This window comes from Eschscholzia californica, unplaced genomic scaffold (genome assembly GCF_041429995.1).
Source record: "Eschscholzia californica isolate CP2 unplaced genomic scaffold, dmEscCali1.0.p SCAF_3, whole genome shotgun sequence".
Classification (NCBI taxonomy): Eukaryota; Viridiplantae; Streptophyta; class Magnoliopsida; order Ranunculales; family Papaveraceae; genus Eschscholzia; species Eschscholzia californica.
In genome coordinates this window covers 53629991-53646912 of record NW_028238420.1, presented here as the reverse complement: position 1 = coordinate 53646912, position 16922 = coordinate 53629991, and the positions used below count along the sequence as shown (strand labels likewise).

General features: G+C 33.9%; 3 protein-coding genes across 4 annotated transcripts; all 3 read left to right on the top strand.

The window, feature by feature from the left end:
* Positions 1-988: 988 nt before the first annotated feature.
* LOC147551858 (Mitochondrial transcription termination factor family protein) lies at positions 989-5019 on the top strand. Its single transcript, XM_086672706.1, has 3 exons — positions 989-1279; positions 3896-3966; positions 4339-5019. Exons 2-3 carry the CDS (start codon positions 3898-3900, stop codon positions 4876-4878), a joined length of 609 nt encoding a protein of 202 aa, XP_086528832.1. The 5' UTR covers positions 989-1279; positions 3896-3897; the 3' UTR covers positions 4879-5019.
* A 459-nt stretch (positions 5020-5478) lies between these two features.
* LOC147551857 (cypmaclein-like) lies at positions 5479-6270 on the top strand. The gene is made up of 3 exons (XM_086667709.1): positions 5479-5610; positions 5762-5813; positions 5976-6270. The coding sequence occupies exons 1-3, from the start codon at positions 5551-5553 to the stop codon at positions 6155-6157; spliced, it is 294 nt and encodes a 97-aa protein (XP_086523835.1). The 5' UTR covers positions 5479-5550; the 3' UTR covers positions 6158-6270.
* A 6691-nt stretch (positions 6271-12961) lies between these two features.
* On the top strand, positions 12962-16487 carry VND7 (vascular related NAC-domain protein 7). Of its 2 annotated transcripts, none has more exons than XM_086669494.1 (4): positions 12962-13260; positions 14513-14677; positions 14779-15050; positions 15541-16487. In XM_086669494.1, exons 2-4 carry the CDS (start codon positions 14515-14517, stop codon positions 16117-16119), a joined length of 1014 nt encoding a protein of 337 aa, XP_086525620.1. In that variant the 5' UTR covers positions 12962-13260; positions 14513-14514; the 3' UTR covers positions 16120-16487. The 2 variants fall into 2 exon arrangements, with proteins under 2 accessions (XP_086525620.1, XP_086525619.1); XM_086669493.1 differs by having other exon boundaries at positions 13096-13260; positions 14509-14677.
* The last annotated feature ends 435 nt before the right edge of the window (positions 16488-16922 follow it).

The window sequence follows — 16922 nt, the reverse complement described above, 5'->3', positions numbered from 1 at the left end:
TTACTATTATTTATTTATTTATTTACTTGCCTGCTACGAATATTGACATCTTCTTTGTTTTATAGAAATCACGAGTCAAAAAAATTTGCTTCTACACTTAAAACATGTGGTGGAGGTGATGACGCTCCTATCAATCCATATAAGAAAAACGGTTGTCCGCGTATTGGCCACCCTAATGTTATGTTTAACTGCAGGATTCCAAAGTAAGATTTTTACGAACAGTAGGATTTGGTAAGAATCTTGATTCTTTGGTTTATTTTGTTGAATAGTAAACTTCGACCAAGTTAAGAAGTCAACGAAATACTGAAAAGCAAAAGGGCCCATTGGTGTGTAATTCACCAGGGAGGTGAAAGAGCTCTAACACCTAAGCCCAGTATTTGGAGACTGGCATGGTTTCACGCCTTAAACCTTGCTCTAACTAAAAAACAAACCCAACTCGCGCTGGTCAAAACTCCATTCTAGATCCTAAAATAACAGGGGAGGTTTGCAGAAGCTCTATAAATCCGTTTGAAAATCCTGAACAAGCTAAAAAGAGAAAGAACAAGTAATCAAATCCAGTCCGTCCGAGCTCCAAAACAAGCCTGAACAAAGCTAAGTAACGTGAAACGCAAACATGCTAGAAATCCAACCTTCTATATATGATCCAAAAAATCGCTGGAGAGGGTCTCTAAAATCCAAAAAATAAGCAAACAAGGAAAGTTATTCTTTTGACGACCATCAAAGCGTGGTTCCATCTAATATGGTGCCTTCACTCATCACAGTCGCACAACCGAGTCTATGTAACACATCAGGTTCACTTTCTACCATAAATATCAAATTTTAATTTTCTATTCTTTCTCTAACTTTTTTTATCTTTTCAAAATTATGTATCTCTTTCTAGCATAATATCAAATTTTAATTTTGTATTATAGTTGAATATTGAAATCAAAAGTCCGCAAACTTACGTCACACACATATACAAAATTTACATTTGAGAGTTCATGTTGGCAGCCCGACATTAGAATTGAAAAAAGTTAGGGCTCCCAAATTCAGGATTCTGGAACTCTGAGCCCCTACATTAAACTTGGTATGAGTTTAGACCCGTGGCTGATTTAGACCCAAACCCAACCACCCATCATAAAAAAAGCAATCACATGGTGGAGGATGATAGCCTATTCTTTCCATTCCACCCTCTTCTCTCTTGACCCTTCTGTGTTTGTGTACTGTTCAATAATTCAAGGCCTAACTCAAAGGGTGGTGTTTTTGGGGCTCTAGGGCTTCTCCAGTAGCTGCAGTCCAGGTATTTGATCATCAAATCTGATCAGTACTTCCATAGCAGTTACTTTTAGTTTTTCTTATGTTTTATTATCATTAACTACTTTGTTCTAGTATCTAATAATAATAAGTTAAATCTAGAATAAACCAGCTTTCTCAAATTTCCCCTCTTTATTAACTTCAAAATTTGACTATGATATTATCAAATTTAGACACAAAATTCTAATATTTTGTAGTGAAGGAGATAACCCTTTAGTTTTTATAGCAATAAGTTCACACTGTCTTTTGAAAAGTTTGGTATATGAATAGTTCAGAGTATCTAAAAGAAAAAAAAACAAGAACATGAATTTGACTTGAGTGGGTATTGAACTTCTATTTCACTTGTGTTTGATCTTATATATGGTGCAAAATTTACTGTTCATTTATCCCTAATTTAGAGTTCTTCTAGGTTGAAAAATTTCGGAACTTGTGAACTATAGGAAGGTGATGATAATATTGTGGACATTTTGAAGTTTGTCATCCACCAAATTGCATTTAAAGATGATTTTGTGACTTTGTTGTGGAGTTATGGAAGAAAAATTCTACACAGTTCACTTAATTAGCTATCCTAATTGGTTATTGCTAAGAGAACGTCTTGTAGTAAAGAAATTGGAATGAGATTGCTAAGATGTTGAAACATTAGTATGAACTTGTGTTGGGTACTTTATGACCTTTTGGGTAAGATGAGATTTTTTTGCGAATAACTGAAAGTGCTATTCTTCCGAAGTTATAGTTGGGGGAGTCTTATACATTGAACAAGTATGGAAGAAGCTATGTAAGTGGTGGCTAAGTACTAGGTTAGCCGTTCATTTTTATTTTATTCTTGTTAAACATTTGTGATTGACTAAAATTTATAGTGTAATGAAGAAATTTTCCATGATTTGGACGTTGATAGTCTGAAATCCCAAATTCGAATAAAATTGAGTCTATACATGAGAAGTATGTGTAAAACTAATGGTGTTTTTGGTCGAAGGAAATAAGAATTCTATGGAAACTGAAGTGTACGAAACATGATTCTTTGGTTTTTTGGCAACCAAAGAATACCACGAATTCTGAACTTCATTGGGGACTGTGGTGGTGTTAGTAATAGCGGTGGTAGCAGTGGTTGTGAATCTGGTGATGCTGGTGGTTGCAAGGTGAGGATTTGTCGGGGGTTGATGGTGCTGATGCTGATTTGTTGGGGAGTTGGTCGTAAAGAATGATGGTTGTCAGCTGGATCGCAGTTGTTTGGGTGGTGGTGGTTGGGTTGGTTGGTGTAAAGATATCGTGTAAGTTTTATTAGGAACTGGTTAAAATAACCAAGTGTTGTGACGAAGAACAAACAAACCAAGAAAAATAATACTAGAAGTAAGCAATCACACAAGCAAAAGAGATCCGCATGGTTCGGTTGGTGAGACCTACTTCACGGCGAACAATGGCGCGATGATTTTCACTTTTAATGAAGAAAAAAATTGCAGAGATTTCTCAAGGGTGTTAGTATTTGTAGCTAACTAAACCGTATAACTCAACCTCTTCTTACCCGTCTCCCCAAAACCGACATCAGGATATACCCACTGATAATAACCCCTTATAAGATTAGGACAAAACACAAGTAAAAGGGCCGGACCAAACTTTCGGGCCGAGGGCTGCGGCAATTGAAATTCACCGTCTTAAAACAGTTTTTTGGGCCGCGAACCGGGTTTTCTATGGGATCTAGATTGCCAGGATTTCAGTTTACCAAATCCAAATATATGAAGAAACTGAATATCCTAGTATTTACATTTTCCTACCTTATTTTCCTCCATCCGAACATAATCATAAGTAAATCCTAACCTTTTTAGTTGAAGTTGGAGCAGTACTATAAGCATGTGTGGTCAAGTCACTTACTATCATATCTGCAAATAAACCAGGAACCTTAAAGATCAAAGAGAGCAAGATAAGAAATGATAAATTTACTAGTGTATGAGCGATGCACCAGGTGGATGTAAAATATGAGAAGAGTGTACAATGGGATATTAAATAATTTTGGCTTGGCTCACCTCAGTTACAAAAGATGCAGATTTGTTATTAAGTTTCCAAGTACAAAGTTGGAATCGATTGAAGTCTTAATGTCCATTCATTAACTCAGGTTCTTGTTTTGTCTTCCTTAAGAGCCCGGTTAACCATTCTTAGTGCCCTTTGAATTCTGGGTCTTCCAGGACTATTAACTTGGTTGCCGATTCGTGGCTCTTGAATTGATTTTAGCTATTCAACTTCGAACATATGTCGACAAAAATCTCTTAGAGACGCCTAATTTCCCATGAGGTGGATTATGATGGGATTATAGGATTGCCTATTTGATTTATATTTTCCCGTACTGTTGCCCTGGTTGAAATAGACTAGTAGAATGCCATATTGAAGTTTTTGGAAGTTAGAACAGTAAGAACTAAGAAGTAAACAAGAACTAGCTATTAGCTTTTCCTATGATGACTCTTGAATGTTTACTCCAATTTGCTTCAAGAATGGGTTTTATTTGTTGTTTCCTTACCGACAACTTGTATGGCTCTAGTCTATCATCTTAGCTGGTTTCTTACGACGATGTTCATTCTATTGACCTTATTCTTAATTTGGTTATCCGGTGCAGAGATGCTGTCAAAATTGTTAGGTTCTCCTGTACTGACTTTTGAATCTTCCATATCCAGTTCCTTCCCAAATGTAAGTGTGTATTACTTGTCTAATAGTAGTTGATTATTGTTAATCGTTATTAATTCATTCATTATAGAAAGAAAAGATATACACAAAATATTTAGTGGGTTTCGACTTCAATTTGTATTTTTACGAGTCAATTTTGACCAAGTAGAGAAATGATCGAGGAATTGGTTCTTAAGATCTGACGGTATATGTATTAGGTATATATATATATATTTATTTTATTAGTAGTTACAATCCATTCCTATGGCATGAGGAGTCCATCAAGCGTCAGGGTAGGGATAAATTATACCTGTGTGGATTTTAGTGACTATGCTTTCGTCTGAGAAATTTCAAAAGCATATAAAAAACTTTCGAAATTTAATTTGCCTATAACAGGTAAGACCAACTGTTACAACTGATATATTCAAAGGAAAATCATGGAGTTCTCCTGTTTCTGCATCTAAAAAGTGGGAAATACGTTCAATTCCACAAACCCAGATCACAATTTCGAATGATGAAGAAAAAGAAAAGTGGGAAGCATGTAAACAAGCTCTATCTTCACTCAATCTTAGTGATGAGGAAGGAGATAAGATTCTTGGAAAAGCATTTGGCCAGATCCATTCACCTTACTGGGGTGAAGAAAGAATCAAAGAAGTACCAAAACTTGAGATTGTGAACGAAATATTGGATTATTTGAGTCGTTTAGGTCTTTCAGATGAAGATCTATTCAAGATACTGAAGAAATTTCCTGAGGTTCTCGGATGCAGTCTTGAAAATGAGGTGAAGAACAATGTACAGATCTTGGAGAAAGAATGGGGCATTACAGGGAAATCACTTCGAAACCTTCTTCTACGAAACCCGAAAGTTTTGGGGTATAATGTGGATTGCAAAGGAGATTGTATGGCACAATGTACTCGTTGTTGGGTTCGATTCTAGACGTTCGACTTGTACATTTATGTGTGGAAATCATTCTGTATTTTGTATTTACATGTAAGATTTTGCTACCTCATTTTAAGACTTTTGTACAATAATGAATTGATGTTTCAATAATATTTTACATCAATGTTATTCTGCTCCCTTTACGGGTAAGTTCGGATTGGTTTGAATCAGAAGAAATAAGAACCTGTTTTAATGGTTCTGTTCCGTTAGGAGGGATCAGTAGTTGGCCGTAGACTATTTTGGTAGACCAAAGTGGAATCAACTAAGACTTCGACAAATTAGTTGCGCTCTAGTTTGGTTTCGGTTGGTTGGTTTGTCGATCTTTATAAGTAGCAGTCATTTCGATTTTTATTTTGTTCGGTCTCAAACTTACTCATACTGAGAAAAACCGTCTGTAATTTTGTTCTGATACCTGTGTCTGATAGGCAAGTACCTATTAACATGTCTGTATTCTAGAAGCGTATTCACACTTAACGTTAAATACAGGCAACAAAAGCATGACGACTTGGAATTAAACGCTTACACGTAAAGATTACCTATAGAGTTAGAGAAAAAATCCCTTTCGTTTAAAAAGAAAACTGATTATTATATGTCCTTATTATAAAGAAAACATTTCTTGTAATATTTCTCCTTTAACATAGAGAAACAGAGAAAAAAGTAAATCTGCAAATGGCTTCTTTCAAGATGGTGATGCTATTCTGTGTCCTATGTTCTCTACTTGTGTTTGAGGTATGATTTATTTTTTCATTTCTTTATTTCTTTTGATAGTTGTTAAGATATAAGATATTCAAAGAATTGTTTATCCTATAATGGAGGAACATAAGTAATGACTCTTTTGGTTCGGAAAGATATTACTTACATATACTGAGAAAACATTCAGTTGCAGATGTATAATGGAGGATGGGTGTCATTTGTTGAAGGGCAAAAGATAGGTAAAAATCAAGATATCAATGACAAATGCTACAAGTATTTTGTTTAGATCTCCTCGAGGCTTAATGTCGGTCATAATGGGGTTTAGTTTAGTTAATACGAGTAACGGATTCATTTTACATTCATTAACTAATGTTGATCAAACTTTATAAATTTCTCAATAGATTGTCTGTCAGCCTGCAACTACAGATGTAGCAAAGCATCAAGACATAAGATATGTATAAGAGCTTGCAACACCTGCTGCCAGAGATGCAATTGTGTCCCACCAGGAACTTATGGGAATGAAGATGTTTGCCCTTGCTATGCCAACATGACCACCCATGGTGGTAAACACAAATGCCCTTAAAAAGAAAAATGAGATAAGGTCATTATTAAACATGTAAACTTCATAATGTGTAATAAGAATTTGAGAAAAGAGGCTTGCTATGCCAATATGACCACCCATGGTGGTAAACAAAATTTGATCCATCTATATTTGGCTCGCTCGGAGATAGAATAGTATATCGATCTCATTTTAAATTTAAAAATGAGCCTGACCAAAATGATTCTATAGCACTTTCGATTCATATGTTCTCGGCAAGTCAAAGTCAACTATTCAAGTTTTAGGATTGTGAAGAATAAGAAATTGAGCTTTCGTGTTTTCATCTAGAGAAAAAGTCACAACAAGACCAAAAATTGGGTTTTCGACTCATACATCTTTGTCTCTTTCACACGCTCTGTTTGCCGATCTTCCTCCCTCTTTGATCTCTACGAGCCTCTCTTGATCGCTGCATTAGGATCTCTTGCTCATTTTTGGGTTTTAAATCAACATGTAACAATTATATTTGCAGTAGACATATGCTTTCAAAAATTCTAGGGTCGTATCAACATGATATTAAATATGAAATTATCATATAAATAAATAAAAGAGATTATAGTTACATTATGCAAAGCGATAAATAAAATCTCTTTACGTTGTGCAAGCACGACCGCCTCGTTCATTCGCAACTTTCCATATATTATAAGCCTTAATTCCAAGTCATATGCAAAAGTTACAACCCTTTTAGTAAAGAGGTGTCATGGTCCCACTTAGTATAAAATGCTTATGTTCTAGTGTTTGCTACATCACAATAGAAGTAAAACTAAGATGAAATCCTCCCAAAGTTATAATGAAGAAGTGCAATTTCCATGGTTTCAGTATGGTTATATGGTGCAATTCAAGTTATTTCTTTAAAATCCACCACTACGAGTCTTTAATTGCTCTAATGAAGTGTTCAGGATTTAGCCTACTTTCCATGGTTACTTGCAAGGGCCCATATAGGGATTGGGCAACTTGATTCAATAAGAAACATAGAAACTAGGGGGTCAATAAACGGCTCAATTGCGAGTACCCGATACCCGTCACAAGCACACTCGATACCTGTCACGAGCATACCCGATCCCTCAGACGGGTAATTAACGAGCTTGAAATGATCAGAGGGCCTTGACCGAGTAACCATTCTGTATCGCTACCCGACAGAATGGACCCTTAATTTTAGGGTGTATGATCCAACTGTATATATAAGGGGCATTTCAAAATATTCTCCTAACCGTTGGATCATAAAACTCTTGGGTTTCTTAACACCTCTTCCCAAGGTTCCTTAGTTGCCTATATGTACATATTTATCACCAACATTCCCTCTCGTAATCAATTATCTTCTACATTATTCACTTTGCATTAACCTCTTTGTCTTGCTATTGTATATGTGATTTTTCTCTCTTTAGTCTTCCAGAGTGTTATTTCATTTGTAACTTAGTTTGAGTATCAATCTCAACTTGTAAGACTGTAACTTCATCGCCTCTTCAAACGGACAAGAAGGTAACTAAAACAGCAAGGTCACCGGCGATATTACTTCGTCTTTTGATCGTCAACATATGAACCATCTAGTGATAAATATGTATTTGGTGGAACTCTGCAACTTTTTGATTTTGTATGATTTGTAATTTTGTATCAGTACAATATCTTGTAATCCGGTTGGTGGTTCGCCTAGAACCCGACCTGCCCAAAACTGATGAGGCTCGTCCGATAAGCCAGTCACAAGCAGGTAATGATCAAAGAAATTTGTAACGGACCATATATATATACTAAATAACTAAATAGTTTACTGCCAGCGAACAACCGGATCAGACCCACTCAACCGGATCAAAGCAATTTGTAACGGACCATATATACTAAATAACTAAATAGACCCGATCGAAACCATCTCGAATAGTTTACTGCCAGCGAACAACCGGATCAGACCCATTCCTAGCCCCTAATAGAAACAAAGGAAGTTAGACCTGAAAGGGCAAATAAGTAGTTGTGATTGGCCCATTTGATCAAAAAATGGGAGAGGTGCAAGAAAAGGGACCCATGACCATTGAGAAGAAAGCATGTGTTGTTGGAGGAGACAAGTCATTATCAGTCTAGTTAACCCTCTAGAAGCCTGCTAATAATAAATAATCTTATGTTTTTAACAACCTTTTGTTTTGTTCTTGAAATGAGGATGTTGTTTGGAAAAGTTTAGATTTGGGTATTATTAAGTTTGATGACAAAATAAGTGGTAGATATTGTTTTTTTTTTTTTTTTTTTTATTAACCACAAACCGCCCTTAAACCCCCAAATTCCACTTACTTGATTTATACTATTTCCCTTTCTAAAAGCAACCTCATTAAAATAATCCACTAACCACCACTTTCTTTTTGTACATCTTAAAGGGGACCATCTTTATACACTATTGATTTCATAATGTTTTTAAGGTAGAATTAGCTCACTATAATCCTTATTCATAAGATTTTTAGAGAAGCGATGAATAACTTGTAAAATAGAATATACCGTGCATGTTGGTAAGTTTGTGTGTATTGAATAAATATTTTCATAGTTATAAGACATGTAAGTATCATAATGTCTAACTATTTTCTAAGTGTCTAGTTGCAATGTCGCCATTGATCTTAAAAGATTTATTGTTCTAAAGATGTTTGGATACCTGTAAAATTTGGCTGCAAAACAGTTTTTGGAGATAAAGACTCGGTCCGTCAATCTTGATTTCAAGACATTCTTATTTTCAGTCCAAGATAATCCTGGTGGTAGTTCAGAAGTTGTGGTAGTTGTGAATGTTTGCTCTTCTTTGGAGCTAAAATTAGTTTATGCATTTCAAAAAGATATCGAAATTTTAAAACATGTCAATTGAATTGAATTTTGTTTCACGTTAAAAGTAAATTTAAAATTCTTTTCCTAATGAAAAATAAACTTTACAATTCTTTTCTCAATGAAAAATAAATTATTAACAGATTGAGAGTGAGGGAGCAGAAAGGTGGAATTTGGGTCTATTTAAGATTTAAGAATTAAGAATCTGGGAAGGGGATACTGAAATCAAACTCTTTTACCACGCCAAGCATGAAGACGCTTCTCGGCATGTTTCCCCTAATTTTGACTAAAAATAATGTATTACACTTTTGATGCACTTTTGTATGTTTGAAGTTCTTTTGTTTCTTATCTCTGAATTATTTTTATTTTTGTTTTCTATTGTTTGATGTTTCAAATCAGAAACTATGTATGTATAACCTTGGTTTGGGAGTAGTGTATGTTGGTTTCCATGCCTATTGTTCTAAATAAAAAGAGTTTTTTGGTTCACAATTCTGAATAAACTGTAAGATACCCTAAGAGTGTGACACCCCAAGCCTTAGCAGTTGTCTATATATATATATATATATTGTCCCACTTTTGCCACTCCAGGGCCCAGGCCAAGCCCACAAGTAAGGGTGTTCTTAGCGAAGACTCGGCGAGCTAACTTAAGAAACCTTGGTACTTGCTAAACCTGAGCGTACACATATAGCCCAGGATATACAGACACTCTTGTGAGCGATGTGGAAATATCACAATTGTACATGTGAGTTTTGGCCTAGGTGACAAAAGCGGAGACAATATCGACAACTGCTAAGGTTTGGGACGTCACAAAAAATACCTAGAGTCCAAGCCTGCTACTTAAAATGTTATTATGTTATGCGAAAAGTCCATTTGGTTCTTGGGATGTCGTCTTACAAATTTTATTGTATGCTTGTTTCTTGGGATGTCTGTACAAATTAATTTCTTATATTTATCACTTTAAGATTATTTTCTTAGGTTGACAGACATTCAACTCAAAATCAAATGTTAGTGAACTAAATCGGATGGACTTATCATATGTAGGTCTAGCTCCTTGACCATGTTAAGTTTGTGTAAGACTAACTCAGAGCTAAATTGGCAATGAGTTAAAACACAAACCTAGATGATATTTTGTCTATGATACACTATTCTCAGATATTTGGTTCTTTTTAGCATCATTAGTCTCTACACAAATACGATTCCACCTTCTTCTATAAACTCTTATATAGGCTGAGAGAAGATTTAACATCTACTTTCATATGTGTTTATATACAAAATGTTCATTTATATTAGGATAGAGCTAACTCCAAAATCAGCATAAATACATAGTAAACAATATCTCTCTACCAATTCAAGCTTTAGGAAAAAAGGTTGGTTAACCATTTCTTTTCTCTATACAAACCAGAAGTACCTTTTCCTTCTCTTCTATAATGGTTTCTTGCTAATGAATGCTGATGAATATATCTATATTGTATATGGGGGTCATTTTTAATGAACTTTATCTGTCCTCTATAAGCTTATTATACTGCAATTTGTGAAAGCCAGACTTAGAAAACTTATCCAAGAATCATTAACCAATAAATTTCTTATTAGTCCTTAATTTATTGGGATTAATAATGTACTCCATAAGGACATATTAAATTGATAATTTAAGCCATTTCCGTACATTTTCTATTAACTAACTCCAACCATAAACCTTGCCTGCTAATTATATTATCTAAAATGAGCTACTACTATTTTATGTTAAGGGTGCTTGGGGCTTAAGTGACCTATATATATATATATATATATATATATATATATAACCCTTCCCCAAAAGAACTTTTTGGGCGTTTGTTTGCAAAATTTAATTTAAAATTATTTAGCTTACATCCCTTTCAAGTTTATGTATCATTGTAAAGCTAAGTTTGTCTTACATAAATAAATTAAAACTAAAAAGTATTCCAAAAAGTTGAATTGTGGAACGGTTAAGTGTATCTGACATTATATATTTATATCGATTCATATAATTAGTAGAACATCCTCACTATAAAAACAAGTACTTGAAATTTTATGGAATTATATGTAACTTTATGATAAAATGATTTATTGAATGCAAATTTGATTTTAGATACATGATATATATTGGAAGTAGAAATCCATCATTTGTTGATCTTTAACTGGTATTTTTATTTCCCGAACAAATGGGTTCTCCATAATGATTTTTAGGCTAGTTGTGAGTTTTGCTAAGTATCTTCTTTAATTTGAAATCATATGTAGATGGAAGAAGAAAATCCATGTCATTAATCTCGGACTCAAGTGCGCCTATAAGTCATGAAGAAATTAGGTCTAGACATAGCACTAAAAGGAGCGGTCAGGAAATCACTTGGGAACACATACCACTTCCTTTGCTTGTGGACTAAAATTCCTTTTAACCAAAATAAACTCACCAAAACACATGAAATAGTAGTTTTGATTATTATATGGTTGTTGTTAAAGCAAAATTAGAGTTAATGTAGGGTGTGATGTTTATCTTTCTCGTTTTCTCTATGTTAATATGAATTCTGTAACTCTGTTAAAAAAATACTTGACTAAATCTGAACTTGATATAATGTTGGGCTATTTGGCATAAAACAATTCCTACTACGAACTCTCTTCGAAAAAGAGGTATGGTTTGATTAACAGATGTAATCTTTGTATGGTTGAAGAAGAATCTTGCAACCATTTGTTTGTAGAATGTTGATATGCCTAGAAAATTTGGTGTGGTTGCCAAGAAAGTTAGAACAAAGTTGGAAAACCTTTATTGATTACTTGTTTTCCATTTGCTATCTTATGGACTCTTTGGTTGGAGTCTTGGAGAGGAATGTTGAGAAGTAAAAGTCTCCCGACAACTAACTGTTTTCATTAAAGGACTTATTTTCTATTGAAGTTCCCGTTCGATTGGAAGAAGACTACTCCATTTTCGGATTTAGTTTTTAATTCTTTAATTTCTCTGTTTGTAATTCTCTATGACGACTCATTGTCATCATTTTTCAATGAAGTTGCCATTATTGAGAAAAAAAAAGAGGATGGAGTTTTTCCTAATATCCAACTTTTAGTATCCTACGCATTATTTATGTCTTCTCTCTTCGAAGTTTTAGCAGAAGTTTTAACAAAACAAACATTTTGATCGTTACCAAAAATCAGAGAAATTAAGCAAGTTAATCAATAAAATTGTTGAAATCTCGCATATATATGCAAGAGCGTCCAAAGAACAAAAATAGTTTCATAATCATCTTTCACCCGTCCAACATATAATTCCATTCATATGTAAGTCTAAATAGAGTTCGGGTTGAATAAACTAAGGGCCCACATAATAGCTAGCTACAAAGGGATGGTGGTGGTGGTGGTGGTGGGGGTTGGGTTGTTTGGTGGGTCAGGCAGATGAAGAATAGTGATAATGAAGAATGGATAAAAGGGTGAGAATTAAAGTTACAAATGATTGGATGGATGAAGAAGAGTGAGAATGAAACTAATACATATGGCAAGAAGAGAAGGATGACAACTAGGAAAAGGGCGGCCATATTTGCAGAGAGAGAGAGAGGGAATGAGAGAGAGACCAAATGTGTAAAATTAGGAGCTGTAATTGGTTGATATATGAAGCTCAAGCAATAACAGAAATAAAGGGGATCCAATGAAATAAGTTACTAGTAGTTTGTTTGGATAATATTTATATAGTATAGTATGAGTTTGAGTGTCATACAAAATTTCGGTGAAGAGTTGGCGTGAGATAGAGAGTAGTATCAATCTATAGAAAGAGAGAGAGAGATAGACAGATGAGATAGAGAAAGAGGATTTGGTGTATTGGGTATGATGGCCGTCCAAACAAACCTTTCATTCTCTGCCACCCCCGCCCCCACGCGCACTCAACAACACTAGTACTTGTTTGAAACTCTCTCTCTCTCTCTCTCTCTCTCTCTCTCTCTCTCACCTTTTATTTCATTTGTTTTTCTCTTATCTATACATATATTTTACTACTTATATTTATATATAGAGATGTCATCCTTATTGTTTTCATCTAATTCTATAACCTAGCTAGCACACATTTCACTTGTACGCATAAACTCGATCATCACTCAACCAACCAACCAACCTATATAGTAAACACCTCTCTCTCTCCCTCTATACATACAAACACATTATGACCTAACCTCTCTCTCTCTCTCTCTCTCTGTGTATTATATAACTGGTTATCTCAGAATCAACACTCTATTTCTCTAGATTTTTTTCCCCTGAGTGTTTGGGTGTGTACAAGAACAAATATATCTATCAACCAGGCTTGTTTTCAGGTCAGTATTTGTAACTATACAATACTTAGTTTGCATTGACATTGATTTAGTGTCTCTAAGGTTAACCTATCTATACAAAGTAGAATCTTATACTATTTCTAACCTACAGTTTCATTTTCTTTCTCATGTATGTTATGCTTACACGCTCCTATCATCGTATGAAGATACAAAAAGTTTGTTTGTATTCAACTAAAAATGAATTAGCAATAAGCGGAGATACCTTATATATATTTTTATTGGTACACATGAAACTTTCGTTTGTCTATGGGGGACTATTCCCTCTCGGGTGTGAAGTTTGTTGTTGGGTGATTTAGTATATGCTGTGGTCTTTGAACCCATCATATATGGGCCTAGTTTTCATAATCTGTTTAAGATTATGGGTGTCTAGTTAATAACTAACTAATTATCACAGAGTACAGATACTCTAATTAAGTACTATTTACATAGTCTCTCTATGTGAAACTATTCTCGCATATACCACATGTATATAACAGGGATTGAGTATAATGGACTACATTGTAGAAAGATTTTATAAGTATGGTGGTGGGTGAGTGATTAAAAGGTCTACCACCACTATATTTGGCCCATGGAGTGCACCTCACTCTAAGAAAGTAAAATAAATAGACAGCAAAACATGTTCTTAATTATTTTCTATTTGGCTTCTCAAAAGTCTATCTTTTCGGCTCCTTTTATTAGACAATAATTCTCCATGTTTTCAACTAAGTTTTTTGTCATTAAAGGCATACTCTTTGTTGTTAGAACAGAGATCAAATATGTGCTCCTAACCAATGGTGTGGTCCTTTACCGATTTCAACCGTGACGTTGTTACCAACTTGATAATTAATCATCCGACCATTAGAATATTGCATAAAGTTCGTATTATATATATATATATGTATATACTATGAGTGTATATTACACTCTCAAAAACTCCATTTTTTTTATATGAAAGAATAGCTTTAATTCTTATTCATTCTTTGCTTGAGATTGTATTCAAGATTCAAGAAACCTAGATATTGTCCTTTCAATACCTACAAGGACACAACCCTAGAGTTCTTATATCTTACTTCCAAACATTATGTCCCACAATCTGATAGGTCTCTTAGGTATTCATCACACCAAATATACACTTATACTTATTTATATAAAGAACCATTTATCATGGATTAATGAAATTTTCGCCGTTCTTAACCATTATACTTGAGCTATATTATAGTTTGTGGGTTAACTTTTTTTGACTTTGATTAGATAGTAATGGAGTTGGAGTCATCAGCAGTGCCACCAGGATTTAGATTCCATCCAACAGAAGAAGAATTGGTGGGATACTACCTTAGCAGAAAAATGAACTCAGAGAAGATTGACCTAGATGTTATCACTGATATTGATCTTTACAGAATAGAACCATGGGAAATACAAGGTATTTCTAACTCAAATATTATCAAATTAGGTTTTTTTTTTGTCTTGTTTACAATAATCAGTTTCTTTCAAACTTACATGTATGAATAATTGGGTTTACAGATAAATGCAAGCTAGGTTATGAAGAACAAAATGAATGGTACTTTTTCAGTCACAAAGACAAAAAATATCCGACAGGAACACGGACTAATAGAGCGACAACTGCTGGATTTTGGAAGGCGACCGGGAGAGACAAAGCAGTGCTTTCGAAGCAAAGAATAATAGGGATGAGAAAGACCTTAGTGTTTTATAAAGGTCGAGCTCCGAATGGGAAGAAAACTGATTGGATTATGCATGAATATCGTCTCCAAACATCTGAACATGCACCTCCTCAGGCAAGTACATTTTATATGAAAATCTAATTATGAATTAATTCATATTTAACTATCGGAAATGCTAAATTCACAAAAAAATTGACAAAATAATTTGGCAAGTCTCTTTTGAAAGTTTGACTGAATCCTTACAGTTAAAACATGAACGGCTTATAAAGAGAACGGTCTAGATTCAGTCAAACTTTGAAAGGAATCTTGCCACGTCATTTTGGATCCATTAACTTTACACCACTTTTACATTATATTTTGCATTGAAATGGAGATGATTTGGTATTAGGGACTAGATCATATGCAAGCTTTATATGCATGTATAACCATAGTGTAAAAAGTAATAAGCACTCGTTAAAGCGAATTTTAGTCCATTTTTAATAATTAACCTTTTGAAATTAATACTAATGAACTATTTATAACTTTCTTCAACTCTTATTACAAATGATTAGCTAGATTATCTATCATCTCTAATATATTACTAATTTTCGATAAATTAATGCAGGATGAAGGATGGGTTGTTTGCCGAGCATTTAAGAAACCAACTCCAAGTCATATACAAGGTTATGAGGCATGGAATCATGCTTATTATCTAAAGGCAGCCAACAATCATGCAGGAATTCGATCTTTCGGTGATAACTCAAGTAGTTCATCAATGCAAATATCCGATTCTAATTATACTCGTCACCAAGGAGTAAATTCTCAACAACAATACTTAGGTTATGACCAAGAACAAGGAATCATATCCAATAACACTACTACTTTTATGGATGAACAATATCGTAACATGGAACTACCACAACTAGACAGTCCTTCAATGTCTGCAAGCTTAGTTACTACTAGAGAGGGTTTAGATATTCATGACAACAATATTCGGAGTAATTTCAGCGGTGACAACGAAAGAAATAACTATGAAGGAGTGCAATTTGTGGATTGGAAAGCTTTGGACAAGTTGCTTGCTTCTCAACTTAGTGAAACAACCTCTTCTCTAAATGCAGATGTATCCATGACTCCTCAAAAGTATGACCTAAATCATTATCGTAACGAAGGAAATTGTTTTGGTGATTATTTCCCGGATTTATAACAACGCTAAAAAGAAAAAACAATATCGGTGGTTATGACTACACGAAGATTATATATATAGTTGATTGGAACAAGTATATTAGAGGAAGGTGAATAACAAATCTTGTGAGGAAGAAAGACTTAATGGAAGTGAATTAATCTCCCCACAAGCTAGCTTAGGTTAAATATATAGTTATTAGTAAGAGTGATTAAAGCCTCTTTTGTTTATTTTAAATTGTGTATGTTTTAAGTGTTTTTCTTAAAAAGTTAACTTGCAAATTTGAATTGTTTATTAGAGAAAAGTGTAAATCTACTCTCCTGAGATATTACTCTGGATGAGATCCTGTAACACTAGTTAATGACCTTATAAGGATATAATTTTTTTTTTAATTTTTAAATTGTGTATGTTTTAAGTGTTTTTCTTTAAAAAAAATTAACTTTCAAATTTGAATGGTTTTTTCATAATATCTCTAGCAAATTTCAATCGATTATATATAAATCGAAGTACCAAAATAATATTATGCAAACAAAATTAAATCGTTGACAGGATCAGAGCTTATCATAATTATATATATATATATATATATATATATATATATATATATATTGTTTTTCCTTGCTTACTTTCTTTTCAATTGTTTTAGTTTGGCTAAATTCCATTTGTTTGGACTTTGGATTCACTAGTTTGTTTTTCAAAATGTACAATCCCACATATTTAGTTTGGATAGTTTTTGTTGATATGAAATCCAATAATAGTCATAGCATGCAGAAGGTCTATTTTTATAGATCAAAGATCATTGATTCTAATAACGTGTGGTCTCCCAC